The 25,282-nt window shown below is 38.7% G+C and overlaps 1 protein-coding gene and 1 pseudogene across 7 annotated transcripts in view; both read right to left on the bottom strand.

Annotated features, from left to right (window-relative positions):
• Window positions 1-7,540: 7,540 nt before the first annotated feature.
• Window positions 7,541-25,282, bottom strand: part of auts2a (activator of transcription and developmental regulator AUTS2 a) — a 278,830-nt gene continuing 261,088 nt past the window's right edge. For all 7 annotated transcript variants that reach the window (XM_072659109.1, XM_072659113.1, XM_072659112.1 and 4 more), the window contains one exon: window positions 7,541-10,056. In XM_072659109.1, the coding sequence (XP_072515210.1) occupies window positions 8,838-10,056 (1,219 nt within the window). In that variant the 3' untranslated portion in view covers window positions 7,541-8,837. The remainder of the gene's footprint in view (window positions 10,057-25,282) is intronic.
• On the bottom strand, window positions 15,493-23,406 carry LOC140537201 (claudin-10-like; annotated as a pseudogene).

Below are 25,282 nucleotides of genomic sequence, written 5' to 3'. Positions count from 1 at the left end.
GAAAATAAACTATTTTATTAAGCAGTTGAATGAATTTCCTATTTACAGAGCAAATAAGGGTTTATAAGGGAAAGTAAATGGTAATCACATTGTTTAAAAAGGTTATGACAAACATGATTTACAGTATTGATAACTGAATGTTTAGCAGAGCTAATTGCTGCATTGTGAAGAATAATTGAAGTTACACAAAAAATTAGTTATTGTTTTGTGGACTAGTTCTTCTGTACAGTGTGGTGTAGGAAAAAAGGATAGTTTATTTCTATGCAGCACACTGGCAAGCTTTAAGTGTTTTTTTAGCCCAAGAAAAACATAATAAACCTGTGTTTTCCACCTACCAACACCTCTCTTGACTTTGCTTGAGTTCCTCTATGGTTCCTCTATGGTCTATGGTAAAAATGATAATACACTAATTATAATGGTGGGACCATTAGATAAGAACTATGAAAAATAATTTATAATTAGAAATAAAACAATTACTTATTTTCCTTCCACTAAAGCTAGAACAGTTGAATGCTAAACTCTATTAACACATGGGTATGAGGCACATACCTACATGGGTAATATAGGTGCAACATGTAGAACTTGTAATGCAATCACACAAATTATATAGAGAAAAATTATAAAATAAAATAGAAATGCATTATTATCACAGTTACCATCTAGCACAGTGACATGGCTATTTTAGTATAGTAAGTATAGTATAGTATATTAACTAAGAACGTTCTCAGATTCTTCTTTGGCTCCACAATGGCACTCTTGGGCATAAAATATGTTGGGTACTTTGGGGTTGTAAAACGTTACTGTTAAACAGATGGTCTTTATCAGTATGAAGGATCTCTGGTTCTGAGATAGACGTAATTTAAGGTGCATTGGATGCATTTTAATGAAATTGCTTACATTCCTACTGGAAGTTACCTTAATCAGGTAGATTTTGACATCAACCATGACATGGGGGAACCTACGTAGGTAGTAATCAATATCACAGTTGTTGAAATTTTTAGGCCTAGGCTGAAAGTAAGAGAGGTTACATGCTATTTTATCTAATTAATGATCAGAAGGAGCCTCAAAATAGCCTTGATCTGCTGGCAAGGGAGGCAAGTTGGCTAACGTTGCCGTGCCGCTGACCCCGGATGGTGGAACAAAGTTAGGGGTGCCAGAGAAGAGAGAGTGAGCACAGGTGTCCCTCTAGGTTGACCGTGATTCATCTCTAAGGAATACTGAAGTTTCCTCAAATCCTCAAACTTCTTTTCACAAAGAAGTGAAAGCTGACCCTTTCCTACCTGGGTGTTCTTGGATAAAAGCTAAAATCACTGAAGTGACAGTAAAACTGGTAAAACTGTCATGATCCGTACAGTCTGACAATGAGGGTGAACACTCGCAGGGGATGGACCCAAGTGAGATAGTTTATTGAACACAATAAACGGGATGAACACAAAACAAAGCAGCAAACGTTACCAGGGAAAAGGGGTGAACAGAAATCAAACAGTGACAACCGAATGTGGGCAAAACAAAGGAGCACACCTGAGGCTGGCGAGACACAAGGGCTAGGCTAGCTTGTCGGGGCTGAGCTAGAACTAAGACGTGAACAAAAAACTACAGGCAGTGCCTGTACTCTAGATAAAGCAAAGGACTGCGCTCGTCAGGCAATCTTGACCTTACGTGACTAGAGTGCATGAGGGATCAGCTGGCGAACCCAAAAGACTGAACTGATCCGGTGGCAGGGCTTGCTACTTTGAGTACCGTGCATGCGTTTAGCTCGCTACCTGAGCTCTTGACCATGAATGATGGAGTGAATGAAGCTCCGTGAGATAAGCTCACTATCCTGAAGTAGCCCTGAAGGTTCCTAAGGTTCAGTCTGCACCGCTGGTTCGTTTAGTAAGCTAAGCTACGGCTGGAAGAGTCCACTAGATCCAGTAGGCTCAATAAGCTCGACTGGTGAATACAGAGTCCAACAGGTTCACTGAGTACAAAAGGTGCATTGGGTGCAATTCTCCACCACCAGCAGCTGACACTAGCCCTCCTTAAATATGCCAGCCACAGGTGGAATGTATTAATCTAAAAGATTAACGGACACATGACGCTAACACAAACATGAAACAAGATGGAAACAATGAGTGTCAACGTAAAAGTCCGTGTCAACATAAAAGTCCTGAAACATAACATAACCATGACTGTGAACATGAATTCTCATGATCGCTGACGGGCCGCGACGTAGGCGTGACAAAAACAAAAAAAATGTCTAATTGTACTCATTCACAATGGTTCCTAAATGCAAAGAAATGTTTATTCAAAAGGTTGAATAATTATTCAAACTAAATAAAGACTATATATACTGATTATATACAATACTTAAGTTAATACTAAAGCCTGACTCCCAACTCCCAATAGGGGTGAAATAAAAAGGAGTATATCCAAAGAGAAAAACTTTCTTTTCATTGGCTACATCCCTTAGCTCCTTTCATTCTTTCGCTCTCCTTCCTTCATCTCTTCTTTCCTAAATTTGTCTTTTGAGGTGTCGATTTGTCTGACTGGGCTCGTCCCTAACAGAGAAAAGGGTCATGTTTGAGTGACAGAGGAGCTCTTACCTTCCCATATCAAATGTCCAAATTTCAAATGTGAGCCATTAACTAATTTACGTTCTCAAATGACTAACTTTAATACATTTGAACATACAATGACAGATTCTCAACTTCAGGGAGAGCTTCCATTTACATGGTATGTTCTTTTGTATTACATACTGAGATGAGGTAATATATGGTCTCTTATTACCAGGGAAAGGAAATATTTATTTTCCTGCCATTTTAGACAAATAAACAGGCGTTTTCATTTGGTCAAATATACACAAGCTAGAAATTACACCAAAAACAAAAACAATGAACAATGTAATGAGAAACTACTAACACCATTTACATGAGTCTGTGTGTATGTGTATGTGTCCCACTTGACTCAAAGGTTGTTATTCTCGAGAATAAGTAAATCTAATAGAAAGACTTCATAAACAAGTAAATGTATAAAACCAATAAAAATAGTCAATTGTAATAAACAAATAAGAGTACACACTAATAAAGAGTAATATATTGATTATGGTGGTGGAACCACTAGATAAGAACTAAGAAAAATAATCTATAATGAGAAATAAAGCAACTACTTATATAAAGAGGTTATTTTCCTTTTACTTCAGATAGAACAGTTACATGAATGCTAAACTCTATTAACCCGTGGGTATGAGGCACATACCTACATGGGTAAATATAGGTGCAATGTGTAGAAGTTATAATGCAGAGACAATCACACAAATTATCCAGAGAATGATAAAAATGCATTATTATCATGGTCACCATCTAGTACAGTGACGTAGCTACTTTAATAGGGTATAGTAACTTGTTAAGAAAGTTCTGAGATAGATTCTTCTTGGTGAGAGGCAATTTTCTTTGGCTCCTCGATGGCACTCTTGGGCATTCAATATGTTGGTTACTTTGGGGTGTTAAAATGTTACTGCTGTTCAAGAAACAGATGGTCTCTATGGGTACGAGGAATCTCTAGTGCCTGATGCCGAGATTTAAGGTGTCCTGTAATTTTACTTTCTGCATTTCAAAAGAGAGGAGTTTCCAGGGTCTCTGCTCTCATATATATATTTAATATAAAGATTGCCTCATTATATTCCTCATCTGGGCTATCATCACCTTTTTTTCTTTCTGTCCATCTGTTCCCCAATCAAAACGGTCAAGTTTGAGATTAGTAAATATTAAGGATCATCCTACAACTACATTCACTTTTACAATACTACTTAAAACTCAAACTTTCCTTTTTTGTCAAATATTTCTCTCACACTGGTTACAGCTGAGGTAGCTAGTAAACAGCTGTGGCCCATCTGCTCTTCCGGCGTTAGCCAGCACTAGTCTGGATCACTTACCTAGCTATCTCTAATACGCGCTGCAAGCACTCGAATATTTAAATAACTTACATTTCCATCCATACTGGTGGTAATAATAAATTATCTAGCTATGGTTAACTAAACTTAGCTGAAGTTCAGTGCTTACCTGTTCAGGTCAAAATGAGTCGTTCGGTGGCCGTCTTGAAGTCCTTGTGGGCTCTAAGTTGTGGAGCAAGTGTACATGAATTTGTAACATCCTGCTTAAGAAAGAATCAAGCATTCTGAAGTGCGACATCTACCAGCTGCAGTGAAAGTAAGCAGGAGGCGGGAGCCTAATCACAACTGGACCTTCTGCTGAGAGCCGGCCTTACAAAGAGATTGGGTCCCTGGAGATAGAACTGCCTTCTGAATTGAGACTGAATTTAATTTTAAACTGAAATATAAATCCTGGGTAAAAATCCCAGGTGGTGCACCATTTATTCTGGTCATAACTAATTGAACCAGCAATAGTTCAGTAATACATTAATAAAATCAATCATTCAGATGACCATTTAGCAATTAATCAAAGGTATTCACATTCATTACTCAGGCAGAAGTATAGATATTAGCGTTTAAAAAAAAAAGACTTCTATAGGAGTTAAAGTATCAACTTAAGCTACATAAAGTATAGAAGTAAAAGTAATGTTAGGAAAACAAATGCCAAAAGCTCAGGACATGCCACAGGGGCCTATAGGGCGTTACACCACCTCCCAAAAACATTTATCTAAAAGCCATAATGACTATAATGTGATATTAAAATGTTAATGATAAAAGAAAAGTTGGGATGCACTAGGCTACCAGTTTCAGCTGCATATATGCACATTAAAATTTTTTGTAATATCAAATATATTAAAGGACTATCTATGTGTACTACTGAGCATGTGTTTCATGGGGCGGGAAATATAATGAGTAGTTGTATTGTAATGGTGCAAAAACACAACCACAATCAAATTTTCATGTTTTCCGAATGGTGCGATTTATCTGGATAGTTTTTTTTTGTTTTGTTTTGTTTTTTTTTTAAATGATGACAAGCCAAAATGAAAACGAATCAAAATGAAATAGGAGTAACGAGACTATTTTTAAAAATGTATGGACTAGAAAGTACAGACAGTTGTGTGAAAATGTAAGGAGTAGAAGTAAAAAATCAGCTGAAAATTATTTACTCCAGTAAAGTATAAATAACCAAAATGTCTACTTAAGTAAGGTAATGAAGTAATTGTACTTTGTTACTTGACACCTCTACTATTAATAAATAATTATTGGCTTGCTATAGTGCTTCTATTTCGCTACAGAGGAGATAAACAATAGATAATACATAAAAGTAGGCACAAGGAAAACCTCTTCCTGTTTGATTCACCAGTAAAAGTGCATTAATGCCTTAACCATATGATGATAAACTTTTGTAGAATGTATTCTCAATAAATGCAGAGATCTTGCGTTTCCAGGAAATTATTCCAAAGTTAGATATAACCATTTTGTGTGCCCTTTGCAGTGCATTATACAGCTCTTTCTGTGCAGAAATGCAGCATGTTTACTGAAATGATGTTAAACCTTTGTTGGATGCTTTCTCAATGTGCCTCCGATGTGCATGCAGTGCAGAGATCTTGTGTTTCCAGGAAATTATTCTCAAATTGGAAAATACCTTTTTGTGTGCCCTTTATAGTGTATCATACAGCTCTCTGTTTGGGGCATAAATGTGGGGCATGTGCTTCCAATATGCATGCAGTGCAGAGATCTTGCGTTTCCAGGAAATTATTAGAAAACTATTAGAGAAGAAAACTTTGTAGTGCTTCTTGTGTGTGTAGTTTGGTGAGTGACTCTATTCAAGAAAGCCTGTTAGCATGACCTGCAGTTTAGGCTTTGGTTTAGGGCATACCCTAAGGTAGAGTGACATCAAGGACATCAGCAACATATAAGCACACACATATTTCATGATAACTGTGCAGGTGGAAAAGGCAAGATCACAAGACAAATGTGACATTACCATCGTCAGGGTACACTGAAAGACAGTCACCATTTTGGAGTACCAATCATTATAAACAATGTTTTGCAGCCCAACTGTTTAGCCTGGAATATATATATATAAGTCTATATAATAAGTCTCTTTTCACCAATGTGAATTTGGTCATCCGATCCCTTCTTTAGTAGAGACAAGATTCTGAAGCACAGCCTTTAGTCTTCCAGCATCTACAAGTTCATCCAGATAGCTAGAAGAACAAAAATATATTATACAATATCATACACCCGTGAGACATTTCATATAATAAAGTTCCACAAGCTTAGGTGAACCTCATTTGAAGGTGTGATTCAATTTTCCTTGTGTGACACATCAACAAATGTATCTGTCCAAGTGAGGGTGGATGGCTTTGCATCCTGAACAAATATGTTCTGCAAAGGTGTATAATATTTGATGTTAGCTTGGCAACAAAGTATCCTGTGGCCATCAATTTTTATAAAGAGCACAATTTTAAGAGGTACTTATTTACTACATGTTTTTTGTACTCACCATGGGTAAAAATTTGGATTAAGCAAATGCTTATTGCTGCAGACAATACCTGGCTATAAATAAAGTAGCAATCTGTCTTCCTGTTTGGTAGAGAATTACCACCGGCAACCATATAAACAAACTGGAAAAACTATGAAATATGTAAGGTGTGTTAAGAACAAAATAAAAGTAAGTTACCTAAGTGCCCCAAAATGTATATATACCATGAGAGCAGGATGTTAAGAAAAGGCTCCAAATAAAAGTGTTTCTAACATGAGCTAATCTCCATGTGTTTGCAGGAAAGCTAATTAGAAAGAGAGAGAGAAAGAGAGAGAGAGAGAGAGAGAGAGAGAGAGAAAGAGAGAGAGAGAAAACGTGTTTTAGTGTAATAACTAGCAGACAGCTAACTAGGTTATTGGGCCAGTTACATGGCAAGCCAAATTAGAGTAGTTTGGAACTGGAGAGTTTTTTTAGTTGTAATACAGGTAGAAAACATAAAGAGCATGTCCCGGTCAGAGACATGTATGCAAGCACCAAAGAGTGTTAAAATACTCTGTGATTTCTCCGTTGCCCAATGAGGAAATTACAGGCTAAATCATCTACTGCATTGTACTCAGCAGTGTTTTTCCAGGCATCACATAGAAAAAAATGTTTATGGAGGTTCTGTGGATTTTAAACACTCTCCAAATCTCTGAATAAAAACTTTTTAAATAAAAACTTTTTGAAACAAAAATTTAATTAAATCTAGATCTAGATTTGGTATTAGAAAAGAAGACCAAAGACTCAGCATAGTGTATTTTGCATTTGACTGTCGTGCAGCTTGGTGATGCTAGTCATGCTGTCATGCAAGTCATGCTGAGCACTGCTTGTAGTTGGTCTAATGTGCAAGGCATGTGCAGTTCTGCTTACCAGTTGAAGAGTTTGCTAAGCTATTCTTAAGTAAAAGAAAATTATAATTGAGCTACTTTCTATTTCCTGTAAGAATGTAAACTGAATCAAATAATAGTGTTGTAATGCTTGCAAAGTTTCTCTATGAATAGAATAAAAATTAACTAAAGTTTTTACTATTTAGTCAGGAATCTAGGGTTTGTCATCCTTAATTTTCATTGATTTAATATTCAGAAAGGGAAAATTCATGTTTTTTATTAATGTGGCACAACTTACATAACACAGGTTTAACTGAAGATCATGCTGAAAGTTTTGTTGCTTTGTCTTCTTTCTCATTTTTTTTTACATGATTTAGACTTGACTCATGACTTCAGTTTTTACATACAAGTTAAACAGCAGAATCTTTGCAATACGTTGACTACCCTCTACTAATTGGACATTTAAATGTTTAATTAAAAAGAAAAAACACACAGAACACCTGATTTGTATGGTTTTAAAACACACTAAACCATCAATAGACTACTAAAATAGATCTCTGCTCATTAAAAACAAATGGGCTATAATTTTAGACTCCAAATTATGTCTTGTCTCATTTTACTTAATATTGCACTTTCATACACACTTCAACAAAGTGGAACAGTTCTTGTCCTTACACAAACTTTACACTCTTGCCATGAATAAATGTGTTACAATTGTTATACTACTTTCCGTTCAGTAGAAGCCATTAAAATGTCTATTAAAATAAGAATTTACCTTCATGGAAAAACAAAAGATGTCTGGAATAGATGTACTTAAAAAATTGTCCCCACAGGTTTCACAAAGGTCCGAACTGAATAAACACAATCAGGGATCTTCAGCTTTAATTGTTAATGGAATAAGCTTTAAGTTCATAACACCAGATTAGATCTAGAGAATGCTGGCCCACAGATATAAACACACACATACAGACATACACTCTGTCCTCAGAAAGATGGGACAGACACACAGACACACACAGTGAATGAGAGAGTCAACCCATTTGTTGCATAGTTGAGAAGATAATAGGGCATTCTCTGGGAAACATAGACCGTAACAAAGAGTCTGCCTGCAGCATTGACCTAAACCAATTTACAAAAAAAAAAGTTTTGTCTGTTTATTATGTAAAGTTCAAAGTAAAGCTTTCATGATTTCCATTTGCATATTTGTACCTTGATTTTACTCTTAAGAATTTGCACATTAACTGCACAAATACATTTTTCATTCTTGCAATGCATTGAGGTAACTGTACATTGCAAAATGCTGCTGTTTGGATAGCCATAATTTAAGCTCAAAAGCAGAATAACTCATGTTAAACTCAGAAAATACAGAAAAAAATAACAAAATGTATAAACTTTTGTTCAGCCATTTTTTTTTGTTTTTGCACAAAACAAGTGAGAATTTCCCCACTGTGGGGATAATAAAGGATTATCTTATCTTATCTTGATCAAGCCAACAAAAATGAACATTCTATACAAAGTTATAGTACACTCTTCTTAGCCCAATGGTTCATGTTTTGTTTGTGTGTGTGTACCTTTACCTTGCTTCAATATGTTTGTGTGTGTGTGATGGTGGTCTGTCTCTAATGTCTGAGCTTATGGGCATGGTCCGTTGGGGAGAATCCAACCTTGTGCCCAAGGTTGGAATGAGAGGGGGTGGAGCACTCAATGATGCTGTGGGTTGAGTTTTGTTCAGGATTCCATTTTGATGGGCAGCACCTGCAGTGACCATGGCTGTAGAGGGGCTGACATTGGGGTAGTGCATGCTGGGTAGCCCTGGGGCCATAAGGCCAGGGTTGGGATGGTGTCCATCTAGGGTTGGATGTTGCATGGAGTCCAGTTGTCCATGCTCAAAGTCTTCTCTGAGCATGTGCAATCGCTCACGTTCCTCCAGATGGGCTCTTTCCTGCTCATGCCGCTGCTCCAGGCTCAACCTATGAGGGTTGTCGTGGTTGAAATCATGTGGTTCACGGTCCCGATATATGCGCTCAGGCTCATAGATACGAGGAACTGCTACCCGGTGCAAAGACTCAGTCCTTAGGAGCATGTCCCGATTTAGTGGGTCCCTTCTGTGGATATCAATCCCTCTAAAGGGAACTCTCACTTGGTCCCAATGGAAGGCAGGATAATGAAACCTCTCAGTACCTGGGATAGGACTAATGCCCATGAAGGGGGGCACCAATCGCGTTCTTTCCAGGTTGCTGATGTTGTTTATGGGATGTATACTGGCCATGCCTTTGGTCAAAGCCATCAAGGAGGGGGAGTGGAGGTTGTTGGGGACTGAAGGAGTCTGAGAGTTGGACCTCTGGCCTGGGGATTGGTCCATAGTACCATCCTGATCCTCCTTTCTCTCCTCCTTGACTTTGACCTCACTGCTCTTTTTCTCATATGTTAAGTCACTTCTCTTTTCCACAGCTTCCTGGCTCAACACACTGTTCACTCCATCGAGGCTTGTTGAACGCATGCATGGAGATGTCATCCTATTGCTTGGCTTGTCCTCTGACAACCGGCTATCACGGATGATGGATGTGTCTTTGTCAGCAGGATGATTCTCTTTAAGCTTGTGCTCATCTGTGTTAAAGTCTTTCCACTCCAAGGGCTCTCTCTCTCGTTCTTTATGTTTCTCTTTGTCTCGTGGTTCAATGGAAAGAAGCTGATTTCTAGAGGGGTCAGATGACCGAGCGTGGCTCAGAAAAGTAAGTGGGATGACAGGAATTGGAGACAACTGGCTTGGTTGTTGTTTCTCCACAGTATCTCTGTCAGGAGAAAAAAGAAAATATCTTATTTTTTTGTCTATGATCAATCTGGGAGCAGCAGATCAATCTGTTTTTGTCAGCAGATCAATCTGGGAGCATGATCTCTGCCAAGGGTGGGTTTCCCTACCCCTTTAAAAAAACACTCTTTAAAAAACTTTTTCCCCAGACAGTCTCTGGGAAACATAAACCTTAACAAAGAGTCTGACTGCAGCATTGACCTAAACCAATATCCAAAAAAAAACAAAACAAGTTTTGTCTGTTTATTATGTAAAGTTCAAAGTAAAGCTTTCATGATTTCCATTTGCATATTTGTACCTTGATTTTAGTCTTAAGATTTTGCACATAAACTGCACACATACATTCTTCTTGCAATGCATTGAGGTACCTGTACATTGCAAAATGCTGCTGTTTGGATAGCCATAAGCATGTTTCTGCACAAAAACAAGTGATCAAGCCAACAAAAATTAACATTCTATACAAAGCAAGCAAAGATAGTACACTCTTCTTAGCCCAATGTTCCATGTTTTGTTTGTGTGTATGTACCTTTACCTTGCTTCAATATGTTTGTGTGTGTGTGATGGTGGTCTGTCTCTAATGTCTGAGCTTATGGGCGTGGTCCGTCAGGGAGAACCCAACCTTGTGCCCACCTTGTGCTCTTTAAAAAACTTTTTTTTAGAAATCACTTCCATTACACTTCCAACCACATCAACTGATCTGTGCCTTTTATTATATTAGAGCGTATCTTTGTCTTTTATATAAAATTAATACTACGCAGCACAATTCATGCAGTATTCACCAGTAATGTCATTCTGGCCATTTAGCTTGTAGGCTACTGTAAAAAAAGTCAAAAAGCTTTTACTTTGTAGTGAAAAGCATACTTTTAAGGACTATTGTTCTATGTATTTGCAAGAAAAAAATCACAGAAAAAATGTATTATAACATATCCATTTAAAACATTTTTCCAATAAATATTTACTAGTTGTATCTAGTCCACAGGTGAGAAGATCTGTCACACTTTGGACTATTGCAGAAAAACAAAACCTATTTCTTCTTATTGCTGTGCATCACATAGACTAAATTATTTTTAAAACACAGCAGGAATTATTCTTGAATTTTTTAACAGTGCCACCTTATGGCCAAACCATAACCTTGTTAAATGCCTGTTGACAACTAATTGGGCCAATGATGGCCATATTATTTTTATCCCTAACACCTAACCACTATGCTAGCACACAGTTGGGGCACAAACTAAATATACTCAATGGGACAAATGGAGGCTGAGAAACTGTTTTAGGATTTGATAGCATCCCCTATTTACAACTTTAGTGAAGAATCATGTGACAAACAAAACTTGTAAGTAACTTGTAAGTTTGGCCAGGGTGATCCTAATCTGCAACCATTTTTGTGAACTAAGCTCCAGCCCAAAAAAGAGCTTTTGACAGAATCGCCATATTATCACATTTCTTTTGTATTTTTCATAGAAATAATTATTGACCTTCAAACTCTTGGCACCAACATTGAGATATTTGTGGAAATTGAGGATGACTTGAAAATACTTTGCCTATTTAGGCTTCACGTTTCCAATTTTCTCCAAAAATTCAAAGGTGGGGCTGATTTGCTCCACAACACATTTTTTGGGAGAAGCAGAAAATAATAATAACTGTAGCTGCAAGCAGCGATTTATGGGGTCCTCACACCAAGCCAATCCATCATTTTATGAACTATGTATCAACTTTCAATTGTTGTAATTACTGAGTAATATAACTGAAAATGAGTTTAGAATAGACTTACGTTCGTCACTGTATATATATGTTTTAAATTCAGTTATAATCAATCACTGATGTATTTGTAGCCCTTTATTAATAATGTCTTTATTAGTGCTATGAGCCAAAATAAGCCAGGTCACACAAGTTCTTTAGTCCAAATCTTGCATTCACACTCTAATTAAAGGTCAAGATCTTTAATAATTATTAAAATATTCCACAGATTGTTTTCAGCTCAATACAGAGGCAATTTGATAAAAAACCCAAGGAGTAGTAAGAAAAGATCAATTTTTAGCCCAATTTTTGACATAACATGTAATTATAAAGTTGTAAGCTGCCTTTTGCAGTTTGGGCCATCTAGGCCTACAAAGTCAGTTAGAAGTTGTCAAAATTTGTCCATACGTTATGATTATAGATCAGTGGTGTTAAACCAAGATGTTCACTCATTTCCTTTTCTCAGATTGACCTTTTGACCTTTAACCATAAACTGTAGTGTATGAAGTCAAAATAAATACTTAGATTTTAAAGATGTTCAAAATGTAGTACAATGTAGTTAAGGTGTCAAATGACACCAGAAGTTTATCTGTAGATTGCATAGTATGATAATTAAATTTGTAACAATTTTAAGTGTCCCTTTTAGGCCAATCTGGATAAACAAATTACAGATATCATCAGATTGTGATTGTACAGAAGTGTTTAAAATTGCATAATGGTCAACTGCTGTTATGGCCATTTTGATTAGACATGCCAAGGCTACAAGGATCGATTAATACAGAGAAACCATAAAGAGTATAAAAGTCAGGATGTTTTTATAATTATTTATCTACACACTTCAAGGTGCGCAACAATCTGTAAATCTGAAATAAAAATTGAGAGCCTAATTTGAAAAAAGCTATTTTCGAACAATTAACAATTTCAAATAAACTATCACACTTGTATTTGCAATTTTGTCTTAAACACTGTACTGCATAAGACATACATTTTATTTCAGCTGGTCCAATTTTTTATGAGATACTTGATTTCCAACCTCCTCTAGTACGCTCGTTTCCGTTTTGGTTCCAAGGCGATCTACGTTCAAGGCAGCACACTGCACAGCCAGGTTAGGTTGGCCTTGCCCTTTTTGTCTAGCAGCTGGTTCTCCAGCCTCCACCCTCTTGTTTACATAGCTACTCTGCCCTTAGTTTGATTATCCCCCGTTGCCCAAGCAAGGCTTGTGGTTTTAAGTTCTGGCCCCTTCCTTGGTTCTCCCCCCTTTACGTTCTGTTATCCATGCACAGCTCCCTGCTCCTCCCAGTCCCAGGTTTGGGGTGTTCGCCGAATTGTTTGTCACGTTTTGGTTCTGTTCATTGTTTCGCCCACGTTGCTGCACTTCATGTTTCGTATCTCTTAGTTTGGTTTTGTAATAAACCGTCTTGCTTTGATCTTATTCTCTGCGAGTGTTCATCCCTTCAGGTCTGGCCTCACACACCATGACAGGCACTACATGAACATCCTATTCAAGTTTAATCCTGATTGATCTATGAGAACCCTGTCAAATGCCTGCTGAATGCTGATTGGTTGATGTCATCTATAAATTTCGAGTTATCCTTTTACTATCCCTTAAGAGTTTAGCTTATAAATTCTTTATGCAAAACGTTAGCTTGATGTGATGTACTGCTTCTGAGAAGTATCATGTAGTATTGTTTATGTGGCATTTATAACACCCCCTGTTAATATACATGCATAAAAAATATGTTAATTATGTAAATTTTACGCTAATAATGTTTAAAAAGCTTTGACCAATGGGTGACACTATGCATGAAAATGGAGTATATCTAACATTTTGACTGCCTGACATATAAATGTCAATATATAAAGGTTCAGTGCAGTTTTCCAGACAAAATCGTAACTAAAACTGTTAAAAAAAAGCTTAGTTTTTTTAACTGTTTAATAACAGCTTTTTTCAAAATATTCTCTGGATTTTTGGCTGATCATCAAGTTTGGTTTGTAGGAAACCTGAGGGCGGTCCTGAGCCGCGGACCACAGGCTTCATGTTCAAGGACTTTTATGTTAACACCCGTTTATGTACTGCGCCATGTGTGTTCATGTGTAGTTCATTCATGTTATCCTGTTTTGATTTGGGTCACCTGAGAGCTGGGGTACAAAGGGGAGCAAACGCTAAGGTCTGGTGCCGAGAATTACTCTTGCGATGCCAAGCTGTAAGGTTGGCTTCACGTTTATGAGACTTCTAGGAGAGTCTACGGGTTTCGGTAGTGTATGCTCTATAGGAGCTGTTTCACGTTCAGAAGGAGTTCGCTCTCTGGTTCACTGGTTGGTCGCCAGTGAGATTTGGCGTCCGGTTCCCTTGCACTCTAGTCACGTAAGTTTACTAGCGCCTGACGAGCGCAGTTTTGGGGTGAGGTTTTGTTTTGCTAGTTTCTCTGGTTTCTTTAAGTTCTAGCCTTCCTCCCTCCGTTTGATTTGCCCCTTCTCGCTTTGCTCCCGGGCTACGTTCCAGCCTCAGGTCGTCTTCCTAGGTTAAGCCCCATTTTTGTTGTCACCCGTTCATTTTCTGTTTCTGGTTTATTGGACCCTGTACTTTGCTGCCTTGTTTTGTTTTATTTGTTTGTTTGGTTCTGTCATTAAAGACTTTATTCTTGCATTGCACTGTCCCTGCGAGTGTTCCCTTGTTTCGCCTAGCCAGCATGACACACAATGACTTGTTATGTCAGAAATTGGACTTGATAATCATGGTTTTGACATTGTTCAAACACTGCATCTTATGTGACAAATGTCAAAAGATCACTCAGAGCAAAAAAAGCTCAGACATGTTGGGGGTAAAAACTTTTATCCCATCATGGCCACAACTTACCCATCTTTAAGTGGTTACTTACAGCATGATAATTCACCATGTCACATAGCAAATACAGTGGGGAAAAAAGTATTTAGTCAGTCACCAATTGTGCAAGTTTTCCCACTTAAACAGATGAGAGAGGCCTGTAATTGACATCATAGGTAGACCTCAACTATGAGAGACAAAATAAATAAAAAACAGAAAATCACATTGTCTGATTTTTAAAGAATGTATTTGCAAATAATGGTGGAAAATAAGTATTTGGTCAATAACAAAAGTTCATCTAAATACTTTGTTGTTCGTATCTGTGGAAGGATTTCACCTCAGTCGGGCGGACAGGACGGAGGAGAGCGGTAAGAGGAAGGGAGGCGGACTGGCAGTATTTGTGAATGATAGATGGTTATTTTCTGTGTCGCGCCCGGAGGAGACGCTACAAGCCCGCTCTTCCTTCTGTAGTCATGGGGAATGTGAGGTCGCTCCCCAATAAGATGGACGAGCTGGCGGCGCTAACGCGACATCAGAGGGAATACCGGGAGTGCAGCATCATGGTGTTTACAGAGACCTGGCTAACCACGCTGACTCCAGACATGCCCGTATCTGTGGAAGGATTTCACCTCAGTCGGGCGGACAGGACGGAGGAGAGCGGTAAGAGGAAGGGAGGCGGACTGGCAGTATTTGTGAATGATAGATGGTGTAACCCTGGGCACATCACTATTAAAGAACAGATCTGCTGTAAGAACATTGAACTGTTAGCCGTTAGCATGAGGCCGTACTATCTGCCGAGGGAATTCTCGCACGTTATCATGATAGCTGCGTACGTCGGCTTGTGATGTCCTGCACTCAGCTGTGTGCAGGCTGCAGACACAGCACCCGCAGGCCCTCCTTCTTATCTCCGGAGACTTCAACCATGCTTCTCCGTCCTCCACTCTGTCCACCTTCACCCAGTATGTAACCTGCCACACCAGAGACATGAAAACACTGGACCTGTTTTTTGCCAACACAAAGGAGGCATACAACTCGTCACCTCTCCCTCCCCTTGGAAGATCTGATCACTGCCTGTGTACAAACCCATTGTACATAGGGAACCAGCTGTCACCCGTACAGTGAAGAAATGGTCTAAGGAGTCTGAGGAGGCTCTGAAGGACTGCTTCGAAACAACGGTGTGGGAAGAACTGTGTGATCCTAATGGGGAGGACATTGACAATCTCACTCACTGCATTACGGACTACGTCAACTTCTGTGTGGATAACACTGTGCCCACCAAGACTGTTCGGTGTTTTTCCAACAACAAGCCATGGATTAATCCAGATATAAAGGCTCTCCTAAAAGCGAAAAAGAGGGCCTTCAGATCTGGTGACAAGGATGAGCTGAAAGCTGTGCAGAGGGAACTGAGAAGGAAGATCAGGGAGGGGAAAGCCAGCTACAAGAGGAAGCTGGAGGAACAGTTGCAGCAGAACAACGTCAGGGGAGTGTGGAAAGGCCTTCAAACCATTTCTGGCCACACAAAGTCCAACTCCCAGGTGGCGGGGGACCAGAAGTGGGTGAATGATCTCAATCTATTTTTCAACAGATTTGATCAATCACCTAGCCCTGCCCCCACACAGACACCCCTGCTGTATCCCCACTCAGCAGCACTACCATCATGCTGCCCTCCCCCTTCTTCTTCTCTCAGAACTTTTGGCTCACAATCATCACCATCATCATCCCCTAATGGCTCATCGTCTGGCAGCATCAACCACCCATTCACACATTCCAGCACCCAGCCCCCGTGCTCCAACCTGTCCTTCACAACAACCCAGGTGAGAAATGAGCTGAGGAAGATCAAGCCTAAGAAAGCTACAGGTCCTGATGGAATCAGTGCCAGGCTCCTCAAGTCCTGCGCTGATCAGCTGTGCAGGGTAGTTGAGCATATGTTCAACATGAGCCTGAAACTGGGAAGAGTACCACAGCTGTGGAAAACATCTTGTGTGGTACCTGTGCCCAAAACACAGCACCCAAAGGACCTAAACAGCTACAGGCCGGTGGCACTGACTTCCCATCTGATGAAGTCACTGGAGAGGCTGGTCCTCAACCACATCCGCCCTCTGGTGAGCCCATCCATGGACCCTCTTCAGTTCGCCTACCAGCCTGGTGTCGGGGTGGATGATGCTGTCATCTATCTTCTACACAGAGCTCTTTCTCACCTGGAGAAGCCTGGCAGCACTGTGAGGATCACCTTCTTCGATTTCTCCAGTGCTTTTAACACCATACAGCCAGGGCTTCTAAAGGACAAGTTGGGACATTGTGGAGTGGACAGTCACCTGTCAAACTGGATACTGGACTACCTCACCAACCGACCACAGTATGTGAGGGCACGGGACTGTGTCTCTGACTTGGTGGTCAGCAGCACAGGAGCCCCTCAAGGAATGGTCTTGGCACCGTTCCTCTTCACCCTGTACACTGCTGACTTCATGTACAGCTCACCGACCTGTCACCTCCAGAAGTTCTCTGATGACTCAGCGATCGTCGGCCTCATATCCAATGAGGAGGACAGCGAGTACAGAGAACTTATTCAGGACTTTGTGGACTGGTGTCTGCAGAACCACCTTCAGATAAACGCTGGAAAGACCAAAGAACTGGTGGTGGATTTCCGCAGGTGCAGACACCCCCCTCCATCAGTGAACATCCAGGGTATGAACATCGAGAGTGTGGACTCTTATAAATACCTGGGTGTTCATCTGAACAACAAACTGGACTGGTCAGTCAACACTGCTGCTCTCTACAAGAAAGGACAGAGCAGACTCTACCTGCTGAGGAGATTGAGGTCCTTTGGAGTGCAGGGAGCACTCCTGAGGACGTTCTTCGACACAGTGGTCGCATCTGCCATCTTTTATGGAGTGGTCTGCTGGGGCAGTAGCATCTCGACGGCAGATAAGAAGAGACTGGACAAACTCATAAAGAGGGCCGGCTCTGTCCTGGGGTGCTTCTTAGACCCAGTGCAGGTGGTGGGAGACAGGAGGATGACAGCCAAGCTGGCATCCATGCTGGAGAACAGCTCCCACCCCATGCATGAGACTCTGGCAGCACTGGGCAGCTCCTTTAGCGACAGGCTGCTTCACCCCAAGTGTGTGAAGGAGCGGTATCGCAGGTCCTTCCTTCCTGCTGCCGTCAGACTGCACAACCAGCACTGCTCCCAGCGGACCACATACACACACACTTAACTACACACACATGTTCATGTTCAGGGAATACTATGTGCAATATCCCCCCCCCATGTGCAATTAAGAGTCTTTTGCTGTAAATAGTATTGTTATTGCTCTTTTAATTCTTATTTATATTGTGTATATAGTGTAAATTATTTATCCAAATTTTTGTAACTGAGTGTCTTGCTATCCCTTTCTGCTCATTTTGTCTCTCATAGTTGAGGTCTACCTATGATGTCAATTACAGGCCTCTCTCATTTCTTAAGTGGGAGAACTTGCACAATTGGTGACTGACTAAATACTTTTTTCCCCACTGTATGTTTCAAATTGGTTTCATGAACAATAAGTTAAGTGTTCTTTATTGGCCTTCCAAGTCATCAGATCTAAAGCTGCTTGAAAGTGCACCTGCACTGAAGATAATCTGGGAGTAAAGAGAGGGCCTACTAAACATTAGTATATTGTGTTACCTAAAAAGTGATTGGTGTCATACAAGGGTGCAGTATGGGGGGTTAGCGCGATTCTCAGGGCCCGTGACTGACAGGAGCCCTAAAAAATGTATTTTTTAACTTCAGTATTAAACTAATAAATGTTCGGGCATTCATTGAATATTTAATTTAAAACGCTGCATTACCTGATTTGCCTCCCCTCATATATTTACTTGAAATTGATTAGTCCGCTTTAAAACAGGGGCAATTTATAATTGCGAGCAGTGACTGCGAAAGAAGCATCATGTTGCACTTGAAAAATCTAGTTGCCAGAAATGCAAAGAAAGAAAAGTATGTTATTATTTTTTCATGAAGAATAGTGGATGTTGTCTGTGAGTGGTGTAAATTAATCTTTTAGCTTAGTCTATCATGAAATAAGCTCCCCATCCTCATATCACAGCTCTACTCCCAAGTGAAGAAGGATGTGAGCACTGTGTTGAACGACCTATTAGCTTTAGAGAAATTTATTTTATCAAACAAGAATTTTTAATATTTTTTACAGTAAGAATTGCATACTGTAATAAAAAACAAATACTGTAAAATATGACATTTATTAATTTCAGAATGAGAAACACTTTATTGATCCCAGGATGGAAATTCCAGTAGCTACAGTTGCAACCGTTCGTGTAAGAATAAACACTCTATAAAATAACACTCAAAATGAATAAACACAATAAATGTACATTGCATCCATGTTAAATTGAATTATATATATTATTATTGCACATATGAACAGTATAATTTAAGTATTGCACAGCTGAACCATAGTTCCACACACTGAGGGAGGAGTTCTAGAGCTCGATGGTAGGAATTTGGTAGAAATCACCTCTTGTGACGCTCTATGGTGCATTTTGGTAGAATGAGTCTGGCACTGAATGTGCTCCTGTGTCTCATCACCGTGTTGTAGAGAGGCTGGGAACCATCATCCATAATGGTATGCAGCTTAGACCGCATCTTCCTCTACGACACTGCCATCAGCGAGTCAAACTCTACGCCCACAACATCACTGGCCTTGTGGATGAGTTTGTTGAGTCAACAAAAGCGTAGAGGATAGCACTTGCCACCACAGACTCACAGAAGTTCCCGATCATAGTCTGGCAGTTATTGAAGGACCTCAAGCACCTCAGAAAATAGAGACAACTTTGGTAGAAGTTCCCGTAGAAGGCGCCAGTGTTCTTAGTCCAATCTAGTTTATTGTGTTATAAATGTTTACTCCCAGATATTTGTAGTTTTCCATAGTGTCCACATTGACCCCTTAATGGATACAGGGGGGTCTTGTTCCTTGTCAGGTCCACCACCAGTTCTTTTGTCTTCATGAGAGCGAGCTGCAACTGGTTCAGCTCACACCATGCAACAAAGTCCTTAACCGTCGCACTGTAGTCATCCTCATCACCCTTGCTGATACATCCAACTATTGCAGATAGTCAATAAAAACCTCTGAAGGTGACAGGTCTCTGTGCAGTAGCTGAAGGACAGTTTCCTGTGGGGCTCCAATATAGAGGTGTGTTATATTAACAAGATACTTTGTATCCTTACAAATGTGTCTTGTATTACACTAACATATTTACTTATTTATTCTACTTATTTATTTACTTAAAACTGAAGCATTCAAGTAAAAATAATACAAAAAACAAGAGTTACTGACTGTCAGGTCTGCGTCTGACTCGGTTCAAGTTAATTTACGCCATGTGTGTTCATGTTCTGTGTTTGATTCTTGTTTAGTTAATGCGTTTCACCTGAGGCTGGGGTATTTAAGGTGCTATCACTAGCCACTCGACGCCGAGAATTAAAATTAAATTGGATTTTATGTTCATGGTCCAAGAACCTCGAGGTGATCTGAAAGGTTTGACAGGTCATCTTGACCAATCAGATCGTGCCACGTCACCAGGCCACGCCCCTTGTACTGCCCTCCCTCGACCAATCAAAAGCGTGCATTTTCACCGGAAGTCCTACCTTCTGGATATCCCTCCATCCGGAAGTCCCGCCTAGTGTACTGCCGTTCAATCGGATAGCTGGGCACTCCCTTCCGACATCTGTTATCCATTCTCACATACCAACGCTGTGCCACGTGTACCTGCATGTGTATGTGTGTGTAAACATTGTAATGGGAAGCCTAGTCGGGGTCAAAAGGTCCTAACCTAGTCCCTAGACCCTGTCAGACCCTGATCCAGCAAAATGTTTTTACAGGTCCCTTCGGACATCTGTTACCCATTCTCACACCCCACCCCTGTGCCACGTGAGAGAGAGAGAGAGAGAGAGAGAGAGACTTGATCAGAGATTTTTTGACTTTTACGTACGATTCAATCACGTATTACACGCAATGATTCGGAAACATCTTTTAAAAAAGGCGACCAGTCAGGTGACTGAGATACATACGATCGAGCAAATCAGAGTATGCAACGTCTCCAACCATTCATTCCACAGACCCTGTAGGCAGATGGATTTAAAGGGTCAGTGTTTGTGCGGCGGTTAGGGTAAGAAGATAGCCGTAATAACAATGGCTTCTGTCACAGATGCACCCAAAAAAATACGGCCAACTTAAGACATTTTGTTTGTATGTATACTTCTGTCACAGGTCATCAATAGCATTTTGTGATCATTATGACCTGCTACATCTTGTTGCCTGTGGATATTGTACATTCATTATTCAAATATTGCACAGGGCTTACCTGGAGTGGAGTCCTTCTTTTCCAGAGAAGTAACACATAACAGCACTTCCAGCTATAATCAGAGATGACCCTCCCCAGCCTATGAACACTGCTGCACCTAATTCAGATCTGAAGAATGAACAAAATCTTCAGCCCTCACCACTCTATGTGCAGTGCTTTTAAGAAAGGAGAGGAGATGAGGTAATGATGTTAAGCAAAAAATGTCATGATACAAAACAAAAAAAGTTGAGAGAGAAACGTGTAGGACTGAAAGGAGATTTGGGCAAATTCTCTCTCTCCCAAACCTTGATTCCTTCATAACTTTATAACTACAAACAAAAACAGCCTGTTATTTTACTGTGTTTCTGTGTTTACTGTGTCATATATATCTTGGTTTTTATGCATTCCTAAATGACAAATGTGAAAGGATACAAGCTAGACAAAGCATTGAATGAAGGATCCAGTGTTTACAAAGTTTGATGTTTTGGCAACAGTTTCTACTTTTTGGTTCTTAAAACATTGTATTGACATCATAGTTAAAACGCCAAAGCACTTTGTGAAGTTAAATTATTAACAACTGCTTCTGAGCTCTTCTGAAATGTTGAATTGTGGATGTAGCTGTAGTATGCCTATGACTAACACTTGAAAAGTTGCCTGCTGCCTGGAAAAAGTGACCGATCTAGAAGATGTGCCATGGGGACTTAATAAGATGTTTTTACATGAAAATTTAATTTTATCAAGATAATATCAGCATAAAAAATTATACAATTATAAACTTTACTATTCTGAGAATAAACTCTTAGAAATATGGAGTAGCATGTAAATGTATGGGCACCCCTGGTCAAAATATTGTTGTTTACTGTGAATTGTTCACAGTAACAACTGATCTTCAAAAAACATAATTTACAGATAAAAGTCTTTTCAACATTTTAAGGAATGTTATTGTACAATTTTTGTTTTGTACAAATATAAAGTGAAAAAAATAGCACCATGAAAAAAGTTGTACAAAGGAATCTTTGGAGGTTTTACTAAGTATAGACCATGCAAGGTGTCCTAACTTTTGTATCAGGCCCTTTTACCTTTTAGAAATGGTAAAATAAAACTAATCTAAAATTAAAACTAATCTAAAGCTTAAATAAATAAATTACAATTTGTTTAACTTTCATCACTGTGCACAGACATTAAGCAGGTGAACTCAAACATGTACATGCCACTGTATAGGAAATAAAAAAAACATTATAAGCTTATAATATATAAGCATATAAACGTATAGCTAATAGTTCACCCGCAGACAAACTACATGCTTAAAACATCAACATTTACCTTAAATCTTCAGTTCTTATGCATTTCTAAATAGACCTGCTTATGTGTTTTCTAAACAAGTAGATCACATAAAAAAATAAAAAAATAAAAATAAAAATACAGCAAAACTAAAAAGAAAATTCTTTGCTTATTGACTGCATTAGATTTTTGGTCAAACAATCACAATAAGGCCCAAAATTAGATTTAATAGATTATCTAACAACTATCAATAACTGATGAGCAGTTTCAGGTTCAAGGGTGTTTATTAATGATAAACCTGCCAAAGCGTAAGTGTGTGTGTTTTATATATATATATATATATATATATATATATATATATATATATATATATAATGAGGAGGAATCAAAGTAAATGTAATTATGTTTTAATGACATTAGTATATGTCTTGAACATCACTTTTCAATCAGCTTTAAATTATTTCAAGAAAAGTAAAAATTTAGATTTCTGTGTGAAAGCATTAAATGTTCACCACATCTAAAAATAGCTTACTTCTGTGGCTTGTAGTTTGGATCCACATATTGCACCTGTGTTTTATGCTCCACCAGGAGTACAGTATCATACCACTGGGCACAAAAAGCATTGCATCATTTCTGGAATTATTTCACTATGAATTGAAAAAGAATGAAGTTTGGAGGCATCATACCTGATGCCATATAGGTCAGGACAGCTGCAAAAGTTACCCTGGCATTGACAAGTTCAGAACCTCCAAACTTAATATATTTCATTCCAATTAAAGCAAGCACAGCTCCCCAGAATCCCAGGATTACAGAGACAATAGACAGAAAACATGCAAGAAACCTTAAGAGACAGTGCTGAACTATCTGCTGAACTTCACTACACTGTCTAATTAAATCTAAAAACATTTGACATTGGTGGTCAAACTGTATACTGTTTTTTACCAGGCAGTGCCATCATGGATGGGTAATATTTGCAGTCGGACACACCAGTGATGTAAGAAACACAGTCCATCCATAGATTAGAAAAATATTTGACTGTGGTAACAACGGCTTCTCCCATCAGTACTCAGGGGGCAGAGTAGAACAGTTCAGTATCCAGCCACAAAGACAACAAATGAAGCAACCAATCTCCATATACATCATTTCTGTGTGATTCATTTTCCAAGTCTTGTAGTACAATTAAAACAGCAGATATAGGTAATAGTTTATGAAAAATAAATAAATAAATAAGTAAAAAAAAAGCCAAAAACTGCTATCAAGGCTCAGATTAAAAAAAGACACATTTAGCCAAACTGAACTCCTCATTCACAGTTTTACACAGTAAGCAGTTGGTTTTGCACCATAAGCAGCTTCTTATTGTTGGGGGGCTCTAAGTTACTATACCTGAGCTCATAATTCTAATGGGGGCAGTTTCTCTAATTACCATTTCACTCAGGGACTCCTTTACTATGTGAAAAGACATTACTCCTATAGCACAGCCTGTCATAAGGGCTGAAGCTGTGACCAAACACAGCCTAAAGATTCTGTATCTTGTCCTTTCCCAAAGCCTCAGCTCTTTAAAATAAACTAGCAAATACTGATGATCCTTATCTGCATAGGAGTGCATAAAATACAAAACAGTAAAATACCTGCTGATTATATTGTAGTTGTTTCTCAGCTCTCTTGAGACTGAAAGCAGTACATGAAATGTGCCAAGATATCTTTCCTTTGTTAAAGCCATACATTTACAAATGTGAATGTTTTGTGTATTACACAAAACTGTAATACAAACTAGCAAATTGTAGCAAATTGCCTAAATATTGCATAATTCTCACAAACAGTCATGACAGCTGGCATGTAATGTTAATGCTAGCTAGTCAGTAAAATTCTAAAGATCTAAAGAGCCAATAAAAAATAAAGATCTTAGCCAATAATATTCTCAGGGGCCTTTTTTTCTTACCCCAAGTGTCTAACTTTACATTTTCAATATATAGAAGAAAGATCCTTTTTTATAGTTCACTTTTTGGGCTAAACCATGATTATTAATGGTAGCATAATATAGTATAGAAAGGTCATCCTCTTGGGCTTAAATTAAATTTTTTAAATGTAGGATGTTGTATAAATTTGTAGAGTGACATTTAAAATGTAGGTGTTGGTGATCATCCAACATCCTGAATTAGCAACGCTTCTGTAACTGGATGCAGTCAAATCCTGGCAGCAGTGCTCCAAAGTCTAGCAACAGTTACAGTTACTCCACCTCTTTTTAATACCTTTTCAGAATACATTTTAGAAAAAACAATGAATAAGCAGGTGTCTGAATACTGTGTCCATGTAGTGTATCTTGTATTTGTATTGGGTGTGGTTTGAATATATTGGTGATTTATTGGTATATTGTTTTTTTTTTTTACTTTACTTATGAATCAAATAAATGGTGAGTAATTATTAATGTAATGACATTGAATGCCACACCTGTTAATATTCTAAATGTCCATACAGTGTGTGTGTGTGTGTGTGTGTGTGTGTGTACATTCCTGCAATAATCAATATGATTATGTCCTTGCATGCATGTGTGTATTAGATGCCAACATGGTGAGTTTAGGCACCTGGGCCTTTGTGTGTTTCTTTGTATGTGTGCACTCTTAAATAGAAACTAATATGATGACTTTGAATGGCAAACATGTTGACATTCTTTTAGTAAGTATTCGGTGAGTATGCATCCTATTGTAAGATCACCTACTCTGCCTGTGTGTGTACTCTTGATCTTGCATGTGTGTCTGGGGGGAGTTGGTGTAAAATTTAGTTAAACATACTATTAGAACTATTTTAGAACTATAGAAATTACAAACATGCTGTAATCTTTGGTTGTTAGATATTTTTCTATAATGTGTCAGCTTGACAGTGTTTACTCTGAAATTGGTTACTGGTTTGTGATGATAATTAATGGTAGCATGTTCCTGGATATATATATATATATATATATATATATATATATATATATATATATATATATATATATATATGTGTTGCAGGATGTGTGTGCATTACTGGACTTTTG

Source organism: Salminus brasiliensis, chromosome 16, assembly GCF_030463535.1.
Source record: "Salminus brasiliensis chromosome 16, fSalBra1.hap2, whole genome shotgun sequence".
Classification (NCBI taxonomy): Eukaryota; Metazoa; Chordata; class Actinopteri; order Characiformes; family Bryconidae; genus Salminus; species Salminus brasiliensis.
The sequence above is the reverse complement of the archived record's forward strand: the minus strand, read 5'-3'. Positions and strand labels throughout refer to the sequence as shown.